Here is a 16,196-nt window from a genome sequence, read left to right as displayed (position 1 = left end):
ATATATAAAACTAAATTGAATAACAAAATTTTATATTACTTTGACAATAATTAAAAAAAAAATAGAAATATAATTATTGAATCAACAAAATATGTAAAATAAATTAGCTCCCACCCGAGTGTCTCCCACTTCGAAGTGCTTAAACCTTTTGCCAAAGTCAACGAGACACAAACACCATTCTGTGTTTATTAGCTGTACCACTGTTGTCTCTTAAAACACTAAATAAACCCACTCTTTGTCGGTGCTCTTATTACTTTTTATTATTTTATATTTAATTTATAACCGTTCAATTTCGGGTCATTGTTAACCTACTCTGAGTCATCGTTAATTTTGTGTGAAACTCGTCGTTTTCGTTCGTTTTAGTCCTTAAAAAACACAATCAACAAATCCAACACAATGCATTTCACTTTTCCATTGATTCACGACCGTCTAAGAGAATTTTGGCTTGTTGTATGTCATCGTTGCAACTTCTCATGCCATTGTGAGGGGCTCGTGGTCATTGTTTGGAGATGTTCCCGTTGTTATTAAATAGGATTTCATGGTAGATCGACAACACGTTATGATATACTATGTCGAGCCTCTATGGATTGCCAGCCGTCCCTGGCAACGGTGGAGTCATTTTTGGCTAGTCCACATATGTATCTTAATTGACAAACACTAAGTCGCTATCTTTTACTATGGTATTATGATAAGATTCTATAAGGTTACCAATCTCTGTGTTATGACGTTACCAAGATAGAATTTTAGAGAGTTACCAACTACCTCTACCCTCACGGTACTACTTCACTATCGGTCACCCAAGAGTATTTAGCCTTGCAAGGTGGTCCTTGTTGATTCACACGAGATTCCAATGCTCCATGCTACTTAGGTTAGAGCGTAAATTAGTGATACTTTCTATTACTGGACTCTCGCCATCTAAGGTGCAGCACTTCATCGCTTCGCCTAGCAGCACGACGCTTGTATTGCTCTCCCTGAATGACCCACATAGATAACTTAGCTGGTTTTACAAAAAGTTTTGGTTAGTTGCATAGCCAGGTGAATCGAGCGTAAAAGTATGATAATTATGTTTCAAGGTAAGCATGAACAGATGTGTGATATCCCACGTTGGTTGGGGATGAGAACAAAACACCCTATATAAAAGAGTGGAAACCTTCCCCTAGCAGACGCGTTTTAAAATCTTGAGGGGAAGCCCGAAAGAGAGCCCAAAGAGGACAATATCTACTAGCGGTGGATCTAGGTCGTTACAAGATGACTAGGGTATACAAATTGCTAAGTTTCAAGAGCCCGCTACTCAGTATTTTTATACTCACTTACGCTATTATTTTCTTTTCATACGTCACTTGAATTTTTATGCCTCGTGACAAAGACTCTTTAGAGAAACAAGATTACGGGAAGACTTGACATAAATATAACGATAGCTTCTAATGGTCTTATTAATGGTTTGTTCATTATTTTCAACAACGACCACTATTATACTATGTATGAAATGACCGATCATTACACATGTCATATGGTTCTCATAAGTGTTTGGTTTTTTACAATAATATGTTTAAATAAAAAAAATACGTTAAATTTAATAAAAATCAGTTATTTAAATCGCAAAGTATATTTTAAATTCAAAAAAATGTAAACAAAATAAAAAAAATGAGATTAATTAAATAAATTGAAATTAAAATTAATCGTGAAATTGAGCTATCACACAACTTAAATTTAAATGAAAAAAAAAAAACTCAAAATAAAAAGAAAAAAGAAAAACAAGTAGATTAATTTATTTCATTAAATGCGAATACGACGCCGTTTCTCCATCATTATAATTATTTCAACTAACAATTTTTTCTTTTACGAGATTTATTGATTAAATAATAACTACATAAATAGTAGAAGACCCGTTCCTTTGCATTGGGGGCTGAAATAGGAATACCAAGAATTTGGGAGCCCCATTTTCAATTATTGGAATTCCAGGGGCAAGTATTGCAAATATTTAACACCTCTTTTTTTTTTTTTTCCTGAAATTTTCTAAACTGCTTTATTGAAAAAAAAAAAAACTTACAGAAAAAACAAAATAAATTATTAATTTCAGATTAATTCAAGTTAAATATTAAAATCCAGATAAATATTTTTTAAAAAATAATTATTATTTTTAGAACTTGGAGGCCAAGTAATTTTAGAAAGAAAAAGAATTATTCCAATAATTAATTTCCTTTTGGTCAATTAGCTTTTTTTTTTTTTTTTTTCTCTCAATTTTATTTTCCAACCATTAATATTATTTTAATTCGGTGAAAAAATAGTCAATTGTTGGAAGCCTCTCGATCTTCGGTTGAATTTCATAAGAAATTTCCATGTCCATGAAAATATTAAAATGTCAACCATTTAAGTCGTCTTATTTGAATTTTTCATATTAACGGATAAAAAAATTATAAAAATTATAAAAATTGTATTTGGATTCATGCATGACCTCTGTACCCTTTTACTTGTCCCTATTTTATACGACATGTTTGGTTTTTTTCGGTAGCTGTTTATATATATAGGTTTAAGTTTAAACATTTTTTAATTTTAATTTAATTATTCGAGTGATAAATTTTTTAAATACTTATTAAATAATTTTTTAGACAAAATTTAAAGTTTGAGAGTATTTTTATTTATTAAATTAGTGAAATAATATATTTAACCAATCACTCTCTTTTATTTATTTATTTTAGAATTTTATATTCATAAATAATGCATTAAAACCTAAATAAGCAAGGCCCCATTTTCTAATAAAGGTAATTTTAGGAAATTGGGTTAAAAGTTTTTTTAATGATTTTAAAAGTTATTGTTATTTGTTTCTATCAGTTGGAATATATATATAAATTTTTTATATAAATTTAACACCATAAACAAACAAACAGAATTATTATAATTAACTAATTTAAAATTTAAAATTTTAGAAAATTAAATAATAAATAGTATTTAAACATTAAAAATATCAAAATCCAAGTTATATGATAAAATGATACGTTTTTTTTTTATATAATTATCATAATAAATATAAACCTTAGAAATATGTTTAATAATGAGATTTAAATATTTTCATAAAAAATATGATTTAATATTAAGATATTGAAAGCATCGTTTTAAAACTAAAATTAAATTAAACTCTAAAAGCAGTTAATATTTTATTTAATGTTTTTAGAAAATATCCGTAAATTAAAATCGATAAAAAGAAGAGGGTAATTTAGTCATAGGGTACATGAAACACGTGGCGTACCTACAATGTAGAGTACACCGAGTCGCAGCGAATCGCCGCCCATTACCAACAAAATTGGGGAAATTTCTTATTAATTAAAAAAATTACTTCCAATATTTATTATAATATTAAGAAAAATAAATAAATAATAATTTAGATTTAGCAATGGCGCTGAAAGAGGAACAGAGGGACTCATTTGTTTGTTTGTTTGATTTTGAGAGTGTCAAAGAAAACCAAATACTTTTTATTTTTTTTTTATTTTAATTTTAATTCTTCTTTTTTTCACAATTCGCCGTCTCTCCCTCGCCAGAGTTTTACACGTTTGCCTCCTCTTCTCTCTCCGCCGTTCCGTTTTCTCTCTGCCGTTCTTTGTTCTCTCTGCCACCGCACGGTGGCTGAACCTGACCCAGCCGAGCGAACTGACAAAAGTCCTATTCGCTGTTCCGAACAACCCAAGCCTCATTCTCTCTCATTCCCAATCTCTCTCTCTCTCTCTCTCTCTCTCTCTCTCTCTCTCTCTCTCTCTCTTCTTTCTCTCCGCCGCCGCTCTTTCTTCACTGTCTGAACCTCTCTCTCTCTTGTTGCCATCTTCAGACGCATTTCTTTTTGTTTTCGGGATATTCAGCAACCACTCGAGGCAGTTATTGAAACAGTTCCGTCTTCTGAGGTTTGTCAATCTGTCTAGGGGTAGGGTTGGTTAGTTCTTCGTCTTCATCGGATATTTCCTAGGGTATTTTATTTATCTCTTTTTTATTTTTCTTGCGGTTCGGACATCGGTGGAAGGTTTTTCGGAGGGTGCATATTTGGCTTAGGGTTTCTGATTTTTGTTTCGGCACATTCAATCGGTGTTCGGATTGTGGTTTTTCTAATTTCTTATTTCGTTAGGGTTTTTTTTTCTTTTTTTGTTCCTCCTCTGATCGAACTATTTTGACGGGGACAATCTTCTGTTTTGGAATTGTCCGCCTCTTTGTTCGTGAGATATACCCTTCTTTATTTTTCTGCATCTCAACCGATTCCCTTGAAGACGAGGGTTTTCCGAGGGTGTTTTGCTGACCGAATCTACAGTTAATTGAACACGGAGGCTGGGAGAGATAGTGAGGCCTTTCCTTCATACCATTCTTTTTAATTGAAACCGCTTCATCATCTTATCCTTGATATTTCCTCTGTTTTCATCCTCTGATGTTCCTCTCCCGTGTGAGAATTGGGTTGTATTCATTTTGTTCATAAGATGAGATAAATCCCGTTCATAATGCGTTCAGCTTGTAGCCAAATTGGCAGCTACTTGATTGAATAGCAGTGGTTTGTGAAGTAGGATAATTGTAGAAGAAAAGCTTCTTTAGTGGCATTTAGGACATCAATTTTGAGAACCATCCTCTGGGTTCACTCCCCGTGCGTTTGCAACTTTGAAGCAATTCACTGCGCATGTCAACCTGGGTATGCCACTATGTTGATGACACACATGGCTTGTAGAAGTTCTTGAGTGCAAAGTAGAGGTTAGGAATTTGAAATAACAAAGTACAGGTTAGGGCTTTATACATTCCGCTGTATAAGGAGCGCGATTTTGGGCGATTTGAGGTGGTAAAGAAGGCTAGAAGTGTTTTTTTTGCTTCTGATATTTTGATCATGTTCAGTATTCCCTATGGAAAGAAGTGAACCCACTTTAGTTCCAGAATGGTTGAGAAGTACTGGAAGCTTTACTGGTGGCGGCAATTCAAACCACCTTTCTCCGTTGTCTTCTTCACCAACAGGTACTGCTTCTTTTTATTTTAAAATATTACATGCTCTCATTAATGATGCTTTCACTTACTGCCGACTTGCCTCTGGTTTGAAATGGTGAACGTCTTTAATTGTATGTTCTATATCGTGTAGATGTGTCCTCTCTATCTCAATCGAGAAATAGAACTTCCAAGACCACTGGTGATTTTGACACTACACGTTCTGCTTTTCTGGATCGGGCATCTTCATCAAATTCAAGGAGAAGTTTGAGCAATGGTTCTGCCAAACATGCATATAGTAGTTTTAACAGGGGTCATCGTGATAAGGATCGTGAGAAAGAAAAGGATAGGTTAAGCTTTGGGGATAATTGGGATTGTGATGCTCATGATTCTCTAGGAAAGATTCTTTCTGGTAGGATTGATAAAGATGGTTTGCGTCGATCCCATTCAATGGTATCCAGGAAGCAAGATGAGTTGTTTCACAGAAGAGTTGCAACAGATATAAAAGCTGGTGCTAACAGCATTCACAACAACGGTCATGGAATGCCTTCTGTATCTAGTGTCAGCAGTAGCATTCAAAAATCTGTCTTTGAAAAGGATTTTCCGTCACTGGGATCCGAAGAAAGGCAAGGAGCATCAGAAATTGGAAGAGTTTCATCTCCTGGTTTGAGCTCACCAGTTCAAAGCTTGCCAATTGGGAATTCAGCCTTAATTGGTGGAGAGGGATGGACATCTGCTCTTGCTGAGGTGCCCAATATGATTGGAAGCACCACAGGGTCATTGTCATTTCAACAAAATGTTCCTGCTACATCGGTGATAGGACCTCCAAGTGTGACAGCTGGACTTAATATGGCTGAAGCATTGGTGCAGTCTCCATCTCGAGCTCGTGCTGCTCCCCAGGCATCTGAGGTACCTTATTGTACCTTTTGGCTTCTTGTGTTGTATATTATGTGCTCCTTTTGATCTAACGTTCTCACCATTTACCCCCCCAACTTTCCTAGTTATCTGTCAAGACTCAAAGGCTGGAGGAATTGGCTATTAAACAGTCCAGGCAATTAATACCGGTGACACCTTCTATGCCAAAAGCTATGGTAATTGGGGCTGATGCAATTGTTGAATCTTATGCTGTATAGATTTGTTTCTACCTCTTTATATTTTGATTAATTTTGGTGCAATTATTTTTGTTGATTAAAAAATATAAAGCTTGGTACTTAAAACATGTGAGAGAACTGAGAACCATTTACACGGTATCTTGACAACTTGTGTCAATCTTTGATATTAGCTAGAACTAATACTCACTCCTTAGCTACTTATGTAGTATTAAGTTCTTAGGATTTATATGTAGAGAGAGTCGCTTGTCAAATAAACACTGCTTCTACATTTTAGAAACTGTAGAACTTTTTGTGGAAGTTTGTTATTCAAGTATTCTGTCCTTTTAACTTAATGACTGAAGGATAGTGTGTGTTAACTGTTAGATAGTGGAATTTGAAAATGCTAGAAGCTTCTGCTTCGATGTCATTTACAATGTGCTAGATAACTATGTCGTTTCCCCCGCTTCTATTTGATGACAAACACAATTTAAGGATGATTGAAAGAACAAAGTACAAGTGAGCCCCAGAAAGGGATGGCAGGGGGGTTCTATATCATCTAATGCGTTATCTGATTTAGGAAATAGTTATTGCCAATTCTTCGAAGGGGTCTGTCCTGATTACCTTTTGGAAATCTGTAAGACGTAGATGATAGGAAAGAGATTGCAGGCTTTGTTTTTGGATCCGATTTCATGTGCGCATATATGTGCTTTGCCACTTCGATTCTTTGCAGACTGAATTATCTTTGGTTGACCACTTTTTACTCTCTCAAGAGTCGAAAATGCCAGTGGTAGTAGGTTAAATATGCTTTAAGGGAAGTGTAAACTTTCTATGTTAAGGTTCTTCATTTGATTGTTGTGCTGTAGCCAATATACCATTGGTGGGGTTAGTATTCTTTGTTTGATAACGTGTTATATTTGGTAGGCAAGTTTTTTATTTTACCTGAAAGATCGTTAAGCTGTTAACTGATTATGATCTCCTCTTCATGTATCAATGGTTATAACTTAATTGAGCACTCCTCTTCTGAAAGGGGTTCTCATTTGTTCTGTTTTGCCTTTTGAAGCCGATGTAAATTTTTGTTGTGCTAGCAGTATAGTTCTTAAAATGGATTTAGAACCAAAAGAAAACAGAAGACAATAATATATATATATATTGTGTTTTAGTTAAAGTTTTCTAAATTAATTTTTCACGCCTGATCAATAGTAATATTCTTTCAAAAGTACAAATAGATTTTTATATTTATATGGTGAAGAAATGTATGAAAATATGAAAACAGACCATATCTTTCTTGATAATTTTAAAAGATCTGTTTGTAAAAACAATTTTGATAAACTACATCCAAGCAACTCTCTACTCTTGTAATATGAAATATAGTTAGTTTCATGATAAATTTCTACAACAAACTATTGATTTTATCTTCCAGTTCAGCATTGAACATGTCTAGGAATACATATTTCTCATTATTATATCTAACTGCAAGTCTTCTGTTTTGGCCCCTTAAATGATCATTAGTGTTTGTTTCCCTTTTTACAGGCGCTTAATTCTTCTGATAAATCAAAGACCAAATTAGTATCAAGAACTGGAGAACTTAATGTAACCACCAAGGGTGGACAGCCACAGCCCTCGTCAGTCCATGCCAACCAATCTCGTGGAGGACATCTCAAGCCTGATGGCCAAAAGAGTTCTCATGGGAAGTTTCTTGTTCTAAAACCTGTGCGAGAAAATGGTGTGTCCCTTGCGGCAAAGGATGTCTCAAGTCCAACTAGTAACGCAAGCAGCATGGCATCAAACAACCAGTTCGCTCTTGCACCTTCAGTTCCACATGCTCCTTTGAAAAGCCCAAACAACTCAAATGTTTCTTCTTTGGAGCGGAAGGCAGCTAGCTTAGATCTCAAATCTGGATCAACTTTGGAGAAAAAACCTTCCTTATCACAAGTCCAGAGTCGGAATGATTTCTTTAACCTCATTAAGAAGAAAACTTCAACAACTTCTTCTGCTGTTCTCTCAGATTCATGCTCTTCTGTGAAATCTCCTTCAATTGGCCAATCTGATGAACTAACAAAGGAAGAAATCAACACTCCTGCAAGTTCTCAAGTGATTGAAAATGGTGCTATGGAGATTCCACATGGAGTTGGTTCCGAAGAGGTTCGGGGATCTTGTGACAGTGGTGAAAAAACTCAGAGGCACGCTGCTTCGGAATCTCTAGACGAGGAGGAGGCTGCTTTTCTTCGTTCTCTTGGATGGGAAGAGAACTACGGTGAGGACGAAGGCCTTACCGAAGAAGAGATCAATTCTTTCTATCAGGAGGTAAACAAAATACTTGTTGTGACATTTCACTAATCTCCTCTGCAATACTTTCCAAAATCTAGTTCTTGTTTACATTAGCTGTTGAAGTTGGAACTTTGTAATATATGCTCTAATTTTGATTGCAGTTGGAATGCATGAAGTTGAAGCCATCTCTAAAAGTGCCGCGATGCATTCAGCCAAAGATATCTGAATCTCACGAGGGAAGTAGCAAGGATGGAGCCGGTTCTGAACTGAGCTCATCTGACTCGGATGCCTGAATTACTTCCTTTTCACCCATGAAAAGTTCTAGTTCTTCACAGTTTCTAATCGCAATGGGTCAGTTTTTATTTTATTTTATTTTATTTTATTTCATTTTCTTTTCTTCTTTTAAAATCATTTTCCTTCTTTTTTGTTTTCATGGTTTTAAAGAAATGCTGATGGGAGTTGGGTTGGGATGTTAATTGAAACACTGAACAGTGCAAATAGTGCAATAAGTTACAGTTGCTCAAATCATCCTGCCTGCCTGCCTTTACAGCGGGAGTTTTTGCAGTTTTAAAAGGGCAGTTGCAGAGGTTTGGCAGGCGCATATTTTGTCTGCGTTCAAAGATGCATCTCTTTGGGTTATTTTGGTTCTTTCTTCTCTCACTTTTGAAGAGGTTTTTGATTCTGGAAGTTACTAGGGAAGAACAGAAAAAAAAAAAAAAACAAGAAAAGATAAAAGGGTTACTTACTGTGCTGCTTCAAAGAAAAATGGTAAAGATAAGAAGAAAAAAAAAGAAAGGAAGTTCCAATCTTGGTTCAGCTGATACTGATTTATTGTTTGGGATGTTGTTGGGTGGTTGGGTAGTTTGTAGCTTTGTTTCACATTGAACTGCACTAATTACACATCAATAAGAGGGATTAAGTTTAGTGATTAATTGCCCATTTCTTCTTCATTTCTTCTTCAAAATGGTTTTTAGTTTCCTAGTCGCCCATTCTCTTAAGCATCTCTTCTGTTTTTGGTGTTAAGAATGACTTGAGATCTTGGTTCGAAATAAATTGCCAACTATTTTTTTTTTGTTTTAAAAAAAAAAAATCAGTGATGAACACACACTAGGTTATTCTTTAGGTTAGACGAATACGACTCTCCACAATGGTATGATATTGTCCACTTTGAGCATAAGCTCTCATGGCTTTACTTTGGAGATCCCCAAAATGGCTCATACCAATGAAATTAGTATTCCTCGTCTATAAACCCATGATCATTCTTTGAATTGGAATTGAATAAATGAAAGAGGTTATAAAAGTGACAATTTATGAGTAATTAAAATTGTCAGCAATGGATGGTTGATGGCCCTCTCGGAGTCAGTGTCGGCTGTAGCAGCTCTCGTTTGTTAAATTTAAATGATTCAATAATGAATGAAGCTGTTAGTTACTTGCTGCCTAAGCAATCCCCTCTGGACTCGTCCATTTCATTAAGTCGTTCTTCAAAGCCTATGCTTCGTATTAAAGCAAATGGTTGTTTGATGTCGTAGTCTAAGTACGATTCTCTTGACCCCTCCTGGGCTTTCTTAATTCATTATTTTTTGAAAGGGAAAATTAATCAGCCGATTAAAATATATCTAAAATGATAATAAATTTATAAATATTCTAATTCAACGACATTTAAAGGTGAGGGATTCGACCTACGATCTCTTCGTATCAAGTTATTGAATATTTTATAAATAAATCTTGAAATTCAAAACTCCCGGTTGTCCAATAAAGATTAAAAAGCCCTAATAATAAACTAAAAAATCCCCCACCGATTAGTTACCTGTTGTCTAATGAAGACCTAAAATTCCTAGTAGAAGACCTAAAATTCCTAGTAATAAACCAAAATCCCCCACCGATTAGTTATCTGTTGGCAATAAAGACCTAAAATCCCTAGTAATAAACCCCACCGATTAGTTGCAAGTGCTACCTAAAATCCCTAGTAATGAACCAAAATCCTCCACCGATTAGTTACAAGTGCCTTTTGGCATTTGCCACATTAGGCCGAGTGAACAAAAAAACCTATTAATAGATAAGAACACAATCCAACCCATTCCCAAAAAATATAAATTTGGATCAAATTCAACTAGGAAAAAAAAATCTCAAATATCACCATTTTATTGTCAATAGATTGAATACCACCATTGTCCATCTATATGTCTATTGACAATACCACCATTGTCCATCTCCACCATTGTCCATCTATATATTATTCATTTTGCATCCACAATTTTTCGAAGGAAAGAAACTAAAAACCAAAGCAAAACTGACCACCCTGCATCATTTTATGCTTTGTAAGTATATAATATGAACACTGCGACAAACTGAAGTGGCTGAAACATTGAATGCTGGCTCACTTTGCTCACTTATATTGGATCCATAAAGATTTACAGACATGGTTTCAGATTAAGATTAACATGACATTTACAAGTAGAAAGCTCTTACTGTTCAGTTCCATAGTTGGAAAAGTCAAATGACACACAATCGACTTGACGAAGCAACGCGCTATGCAGTTGGTAACTCTTCAGCCTCTGAGATCTAAGTGCATAATTCTTTCCAACTTATTCCGTGTGAGAAGTCCAGTAAATCAACCCACTGCAACAAACAGTATTTCAGGAAAACAGAACATAGACTGTACTGACCAGAGTCTAGCTACATAGCATTTGTATTACATGACACTTGTGCTAGTGATGAAAATTGAAACCCCTCAATGATTTTGGTTTTTCCATAAAGCTATTTAATGCAACGAAGACCAAAGAACAGGGGCATACATTGATACAGCATCAGACTGCTAGAGAGAAAATATTCCTGTTCAACCAACTTTGTTTATGGCACGATTTAAACATCTTATGTAGTAGTTTCAGACATGCTCAGAAATCAAGAGAAACAACATAATGAAAGAACCCCAACAACTCTTCTTTAACAAAGTTGCCTTGCTGAATGATTCTACAACTAGGTGGAGTAGACAATAAGAAGTGGCTACATGTTTGCTGGCACAAATCCAACTAAAAGACAAATGGGAAAAATCAGAATTAAGATAATAAAAAGGAGAGAGGCCATTTACCTAACCAACACAAACACACACTGCAATACTCCTGCAACTCCCGTCCATGCTGATAGGCCAGTTTTTACTACTGAATCTTGAATCAAGAGCCCCACAGATGCTGCTAATGAAACGAAGGATACCACATAAGCGAAGAAGAGCCAAAGCTTTAATCTGCAGTTAAAGGAAACGTCAGTACTGTTAATTACAGAAAAACACTAGCACCACATCAAAACAGACATTAAATTCTCGATGTTATCACACAATTCTTCTAATTTTCCTTTGCTTATAGGTCTCCAAAACTTGAATTTTACAGAGGCTTATTTCCGTGATATCTCAAGTAAAACTATCAAATAACTAGCATATCAATTCATCATGTCCTACCTAATATGAACCAATATTGTAGACTAGTATGGAAGCTTAGGGCATATGAAAAGATTTCTTTAAGCAATAGGTCTTCCAAACAAGCTAGATTTTAATGAAGTGCCTACAAGCTAGAGTTTAGCTTGCAAGTCACTAGTAATTTTATTCTCAAACGAGTATCGCAACTGCTGAAGGTGTGAGGAAATGGTTTTCCAGGCATCTTACCTTACCAAACCTCCTGCTAAGTTCAAGGCCTCTTTCGTGGTTTATATTCGGAATTTCAAGTCCCTAAGAAGTGAACATTTCTTTTGTGTCTCACCTATAGAAGTCTCAATCTTAATAGTTAATCCTGCCGTCAAATTACAGAAGTTCCCACATTGGGCTTTGTCCCCCTTGGCTTGTTGTCTTTGTAAGAAGGATGACGAATCTCTAGACCATCTTCCTCTATTGCTCCTTTTCTTTTAAGAGCTGGTCTTTTCTTTTTCTAGAATTTGGGTTATTGGTTTGCCTCCCTAAATTGGTGGACCTATGATTGATGGAAATTCTTGGGGGCATGAACTTTAAAGTTTGGGAGGGATGATGCATGAAAAATTTATTTCTATATAATAGCATTTTGAATATTATTCTTATACCTTCGCCGAGAATCACAACCTCTAATACACCATTTTTCAGAAGTTGTTGGACCTCCACCTATGTTTACTATCCTGGGACCATTCTGTCAAGAAGTTACGTTCCATGTCTTCGTTTATGATATTTTCTGCATACATACTCTTTTTTCAACTCTCTCTCACTAAGCATGATCTCAAACCCTAACCAACCTCACTCTGGCCCCTTAGTTCCTCCTTTTCACAACCCACCCGATTGGGGAGAAGGTTGAAAAGGGTTTTTTTATGGGATAAAAGTGAGTTTTCATTATGAAAAAAAATGGAAGAATACACGAGGAACACAAAAAAAAAAAAAAAAAAAAAAAAAAAAAAAAAAAAAAACCCAAGAAGAGCCCAACCAGCTCTAGTCATGCAGAATAAGACCTATGGGGTAATGACAAAAAAATTTCACAAACAGAGACCCAGAGGTGTGAAATCTAACAAGTGACCGTACCTCACTTGAAGGTAATGCCTTGTGGGAGGAATCTTATAAAAGCTAAATACGCTCTACATCTTGTACAAACCGATTATTCCCATCTTTTGCCAATGGGCCATGAAGTTTATAAAAGAGCACCAAAACCTCATCACTAACCGCAGTTGCCATAGGGTGGGTGATGGAGTAAACACATCTTGGATTGCCAACACCATGCTAGCATTGCAATATCCTCCTTTGTATAGGCACTCACATTGCAAGTTGGGAAAGTCTTTTGTAAACACTATGGATATTACATCCCTTTTGTAAATTTCAATCATCAATGAAGTTGTTTCTTATTAAAAAAAAAAAAAAAAAAAAAAAAGGCACTCACATTGCAAGACGACCACAATCAAAGAAATATGGAAATATGACAACAAATTTTGGAAGTCACAGTTCAATACGAACCTCAAGGATAGCAAAGCTACAGAATGGGCCAAATTAAGCCTTGATCTTGTCCAATAGTGTTATCCCAAGAAGTAGGCTCATTGAAATGCCTTCCTAGGAATGGGTTTTCTCCACAAAATCCTTAATGATGGATATGGGAAAAAAATAGAAGCCATAAACCTCACAATAGCCAAGACAATATGGAAAGGTAATCATTCAAAAAACGGTGGAGTTTTTCCCATTGGAAACTATGCTCAAAGCCATTGGCACAAATGAAAACCTACAAAAAAGAATGCCCTGCATGACTCTATTTTCCAATTAATGCCCTTTAGGCAAGAGAGATAATGAATCACAAAACCACCTATTTATGTAGTGTACTAACTTATGAATAAATATTCTCAACATTTTTGGATGACACCACACTTTTCCTAGGGAGGTCAAAGATTAACTGAACATGGTCTTAACGCACCACCCTTTAAAGAATGCAAAAACTCTGGCATGGACCAACCTCATTATGACTTTCTTTTGGAATATTTGGAAAGAGCGGCAAGGAGTTTTCACGAAAACTCCTACTAGGCTCTTCAACAATGTTGTTTACCATGAAATAGTGTAAATTGTCTAATATTTTGCTTCCTACAATCTTACCTCCTCATTGTTAATTGGGAAAGTTTTTTGTAAGTATCATGGATAACACTTTCTTTTTTTTTTTTCTTTTTTTTTTTTGTAAATTTCAAATCTTAATGAAATTGTATCTTATCGAAAGTAAATAAATAAGTAAAATAAAAAACCTTCACCCAAAAATCTCTCCATTCTTCTAAAGATCCTATTGTTTCTTTCCTCCCAAAGGCCATAAACAATAATACAGAGAAAAGAAAACCACAAAAGTGGCCCTTTTCATGAAAAGGATGATGGAAAAAAAAAAAAAAAAAAAGAACTCCATGGAGTTACAACTCCCGACCAAGACAAACATAAGGAAAACGTCTCACAGAAGCCACCCCACAACAATCTAGTAAACTGACAAAACCAAAAGTGATGATCTAGGTCCTCGGCTGCTCCCCCACAAAGGATACCACATAATGCCCCAGTCATTTAAGGCAAAAATATCTAAATGCAATCCAGAGTACAAACTCAGCCATGGAGGATTTGCTAAACAGACAAAACTTACCTTCATCACGACTTTGATCTTCCAGAGTAAGGAAAAGATGGGAGAACTCGAAAATAAAGGCGCTCGCCCAACAACGAAAGAACGTGATGCAGGAGGACCCCTCCAAAAGGACGAGGCTCCATAACTAAAGATTTCCTCCCCCTCAGAATAACAAAACTACCATAACTAGAATGTCAAATTCTCAAGGAAAATACCGTAACCATTTGCCCAACAAAGCCCTATTACATACCCTAAGATTCCCCACACCACGTCCCAATTTGCCAAATGTGCACCCTTCCCTTCCTCCACCCCTTCCCATAAAAGGTCTTCAAATAAGTCTCTCTAGGGAACTACAAAACCTTCACAAGGATCCAAAACAAGGATGGAAAATACACACGAATGTCACTAAGGATAGACTGGAGAAGAATAAGTCTTCCACTCTTAGAGAAAAAGCTTTCCTTCCGTAGGGGTTTTATAGAATTGATTAAAAGGATGTCCAAATAATAAATATAAAGTACAAATACTGCTTAAGCCAAAAGAATGTGTATAAGTCTTTGTGTGGGATTGCATCTCCAAATCACTCTTACACTAAATACAGCCATTGACACAGTGTTCAGATTGTGTTGCCAACTTGCCCATTTGGTTTTTCACCTCGTCTAAGCTTATAGTGGACGGCTAACAAACAATTCAATCGTTTGGCACTGGTTTCAAATTCCCAAGTCCTTCAACCATGCCCCAGAGTTGACCCTCGACTTCTATTGCAGACACGCATAGTTTACGGTATTCTAATTGTAAATTAAGAGTTAAGTCTCAGATGTACGAGTTCATGAAATCCTAACTCATCCAGGGAGATGCTAGCAAGACACTAAATCACATTGAGCAATCACTTGTTGAAGAAAAACACTGTGACATTGCTTTCAATCGAATCGAATGATCAGGCAAGAGGATCGCGATATGATTGGTGGCATCTTTAAACAATAAAAGCGGCTGAAAACGACAAGAGATAGAAAGAGAGAGGTAAGCAGATAAAACATAAATTACTCACCTCCATTCGCCTTCCTCATATGGTGAATAATCGATGTCTTCCTTCCGAACGCAATTGAACATCAGAGCCGCAAACGAAGCAAAAATACCTAAAACCCCAATACCAAAACACCATAAAAAACCCTAACTGCAAATTATACATGGTATGGACTGGTAAATGAATAAAGAACCTGGAAGATAGTGGAGGAAGGAGACGGCAACAGAACTGCAGACAACGGCGTCAACCCAGAACCACCACCCGGCGCCGAACACAGCTCCGGCAACGCCAGGGCCGAAAATTGACCAAAGCTCCGCCAAATCCATTGGTGGATTCTCCCTTTTGCCTTCTCCTTACGATTGCGATTGGAGACAGGTGGATTTGGAGAGGCTATTGTGAACTGAATGATCGCACCGCTCAGACCCCTTTCCTGCCAAAAAGTTCAACAGAAATAAACTAGAATCACAGCTACTCATGGCTGTGTTGGAAAATTATAGCAAATTTTATGCCTACGTGTTTAAATTATGATAAATGACCATAAACATTTAAACAAAAAAACAAAAATTGACATTTTTTGTTATTAAAATGTTAAATTGAATATTTAGATTTCAAAACTGATATTCATGTTAGCTTTTCGTATAATTTTCTAATAAGTTTGCTATGCATGACGGGCATGTAACGGCCCAAATCCACCGCTAGCAGATATTGCACTCTTCGGGGCCCAGCCCGAACCTAAGACGCGTTTTAAAACCTTAAGGGGAAGCTCGAAAGGGAAAGCCCAAAAAGGACAATATCTGC

At 36.0% G+C, this 16,196-nt stretch overlaps 2 protein-coding genes across 3 annotated transcripts; one reads left to right on the top strand and one right to left on the bottom strand.

Moving 5' to 3' along the window:
* Nucleotides 1–3,502: 3,502 nt before the first annotated feature.
* LOC111803245 (uncharacterized) lies at nt 3,503–9,232 on the top strand. Of its 2 annotated transcripts, XR_002816363.2 has the most exons (6): nt 3,503–4,974; nt 5,096–5,850; nt 5,943–6,032; nt 7,563–8,336; nt 8,462–8,651; nt 8,745–9,232. XR_002816363.2 is itself a non-coding variant. In XM_023687576.2 (5 exons), exons 1-5 carry the CDS (start codon nt 4,866–4,868, stop codon nt 8,591–8,593), a joined length of 1,860 nt encoding a protein of 619 aa, XP_023543344.2. In that variant the 5' UTR covers nt 3,503–4,865; the 3' UTR covers nt 8,594–9,232. The 2 variants fall into 2 exon arrangements, 1 of the variants encoding a protein (XP_023543344.2); XM_023687576.2 differs by having other exon boundaries at nt 8,462–9,232.
* A 1,422-nt stretch (nt 9,233–10,654) lies between these two features.
* Nucleotides 10,655–15,879, bottom strand: LOC111780938 (uncharacterized). The gene is made up of 4 exons (XM_023661342.2): nt 15,592–15,879; nt 15,423–15,510; nt 11,389–11,541; nt 10,655–10,919 (listed from the first exon to the last, which is right to left on the bottom strand). The coding sequence occupies exons 1-4, from the start codon at nt 15,722–15,724 to the stop codon at nt 10,886–10,888; spliced, it is 408 nt and encodes a 135-aa protein (XP_023517110.1). The 5' UTR covers nt 15,725–15,879; the 3' UTR covers nt 10,655–10,885.
* Between the last annotated feature and the right edge of the window lie 317 nt (nt 15,880–16,196).

The sequence above is a fragment of the Cucurbita pepo genome, chromosome 1 (assembly GCF_057944985.1).
Source record: "Cucurbita pepo subsp. pepo isolate OVF chromosome 1, ASM5794498v1, whole genome shotgun sequence".
In the NCBI taxonomy this organism is placed as follows: Eukaryota; Viridiplantae; Streptophyta; class Magnoliopsida; order Cucurbitales; family Cucurbitaceae; genus Cucurbita; species Cucurbita pepo.
The sequence above is the reverse complement of the archived record's forward strand: the minus strand, read 5'-3'. Positions and strand labels throughout refer to the sequence as shown.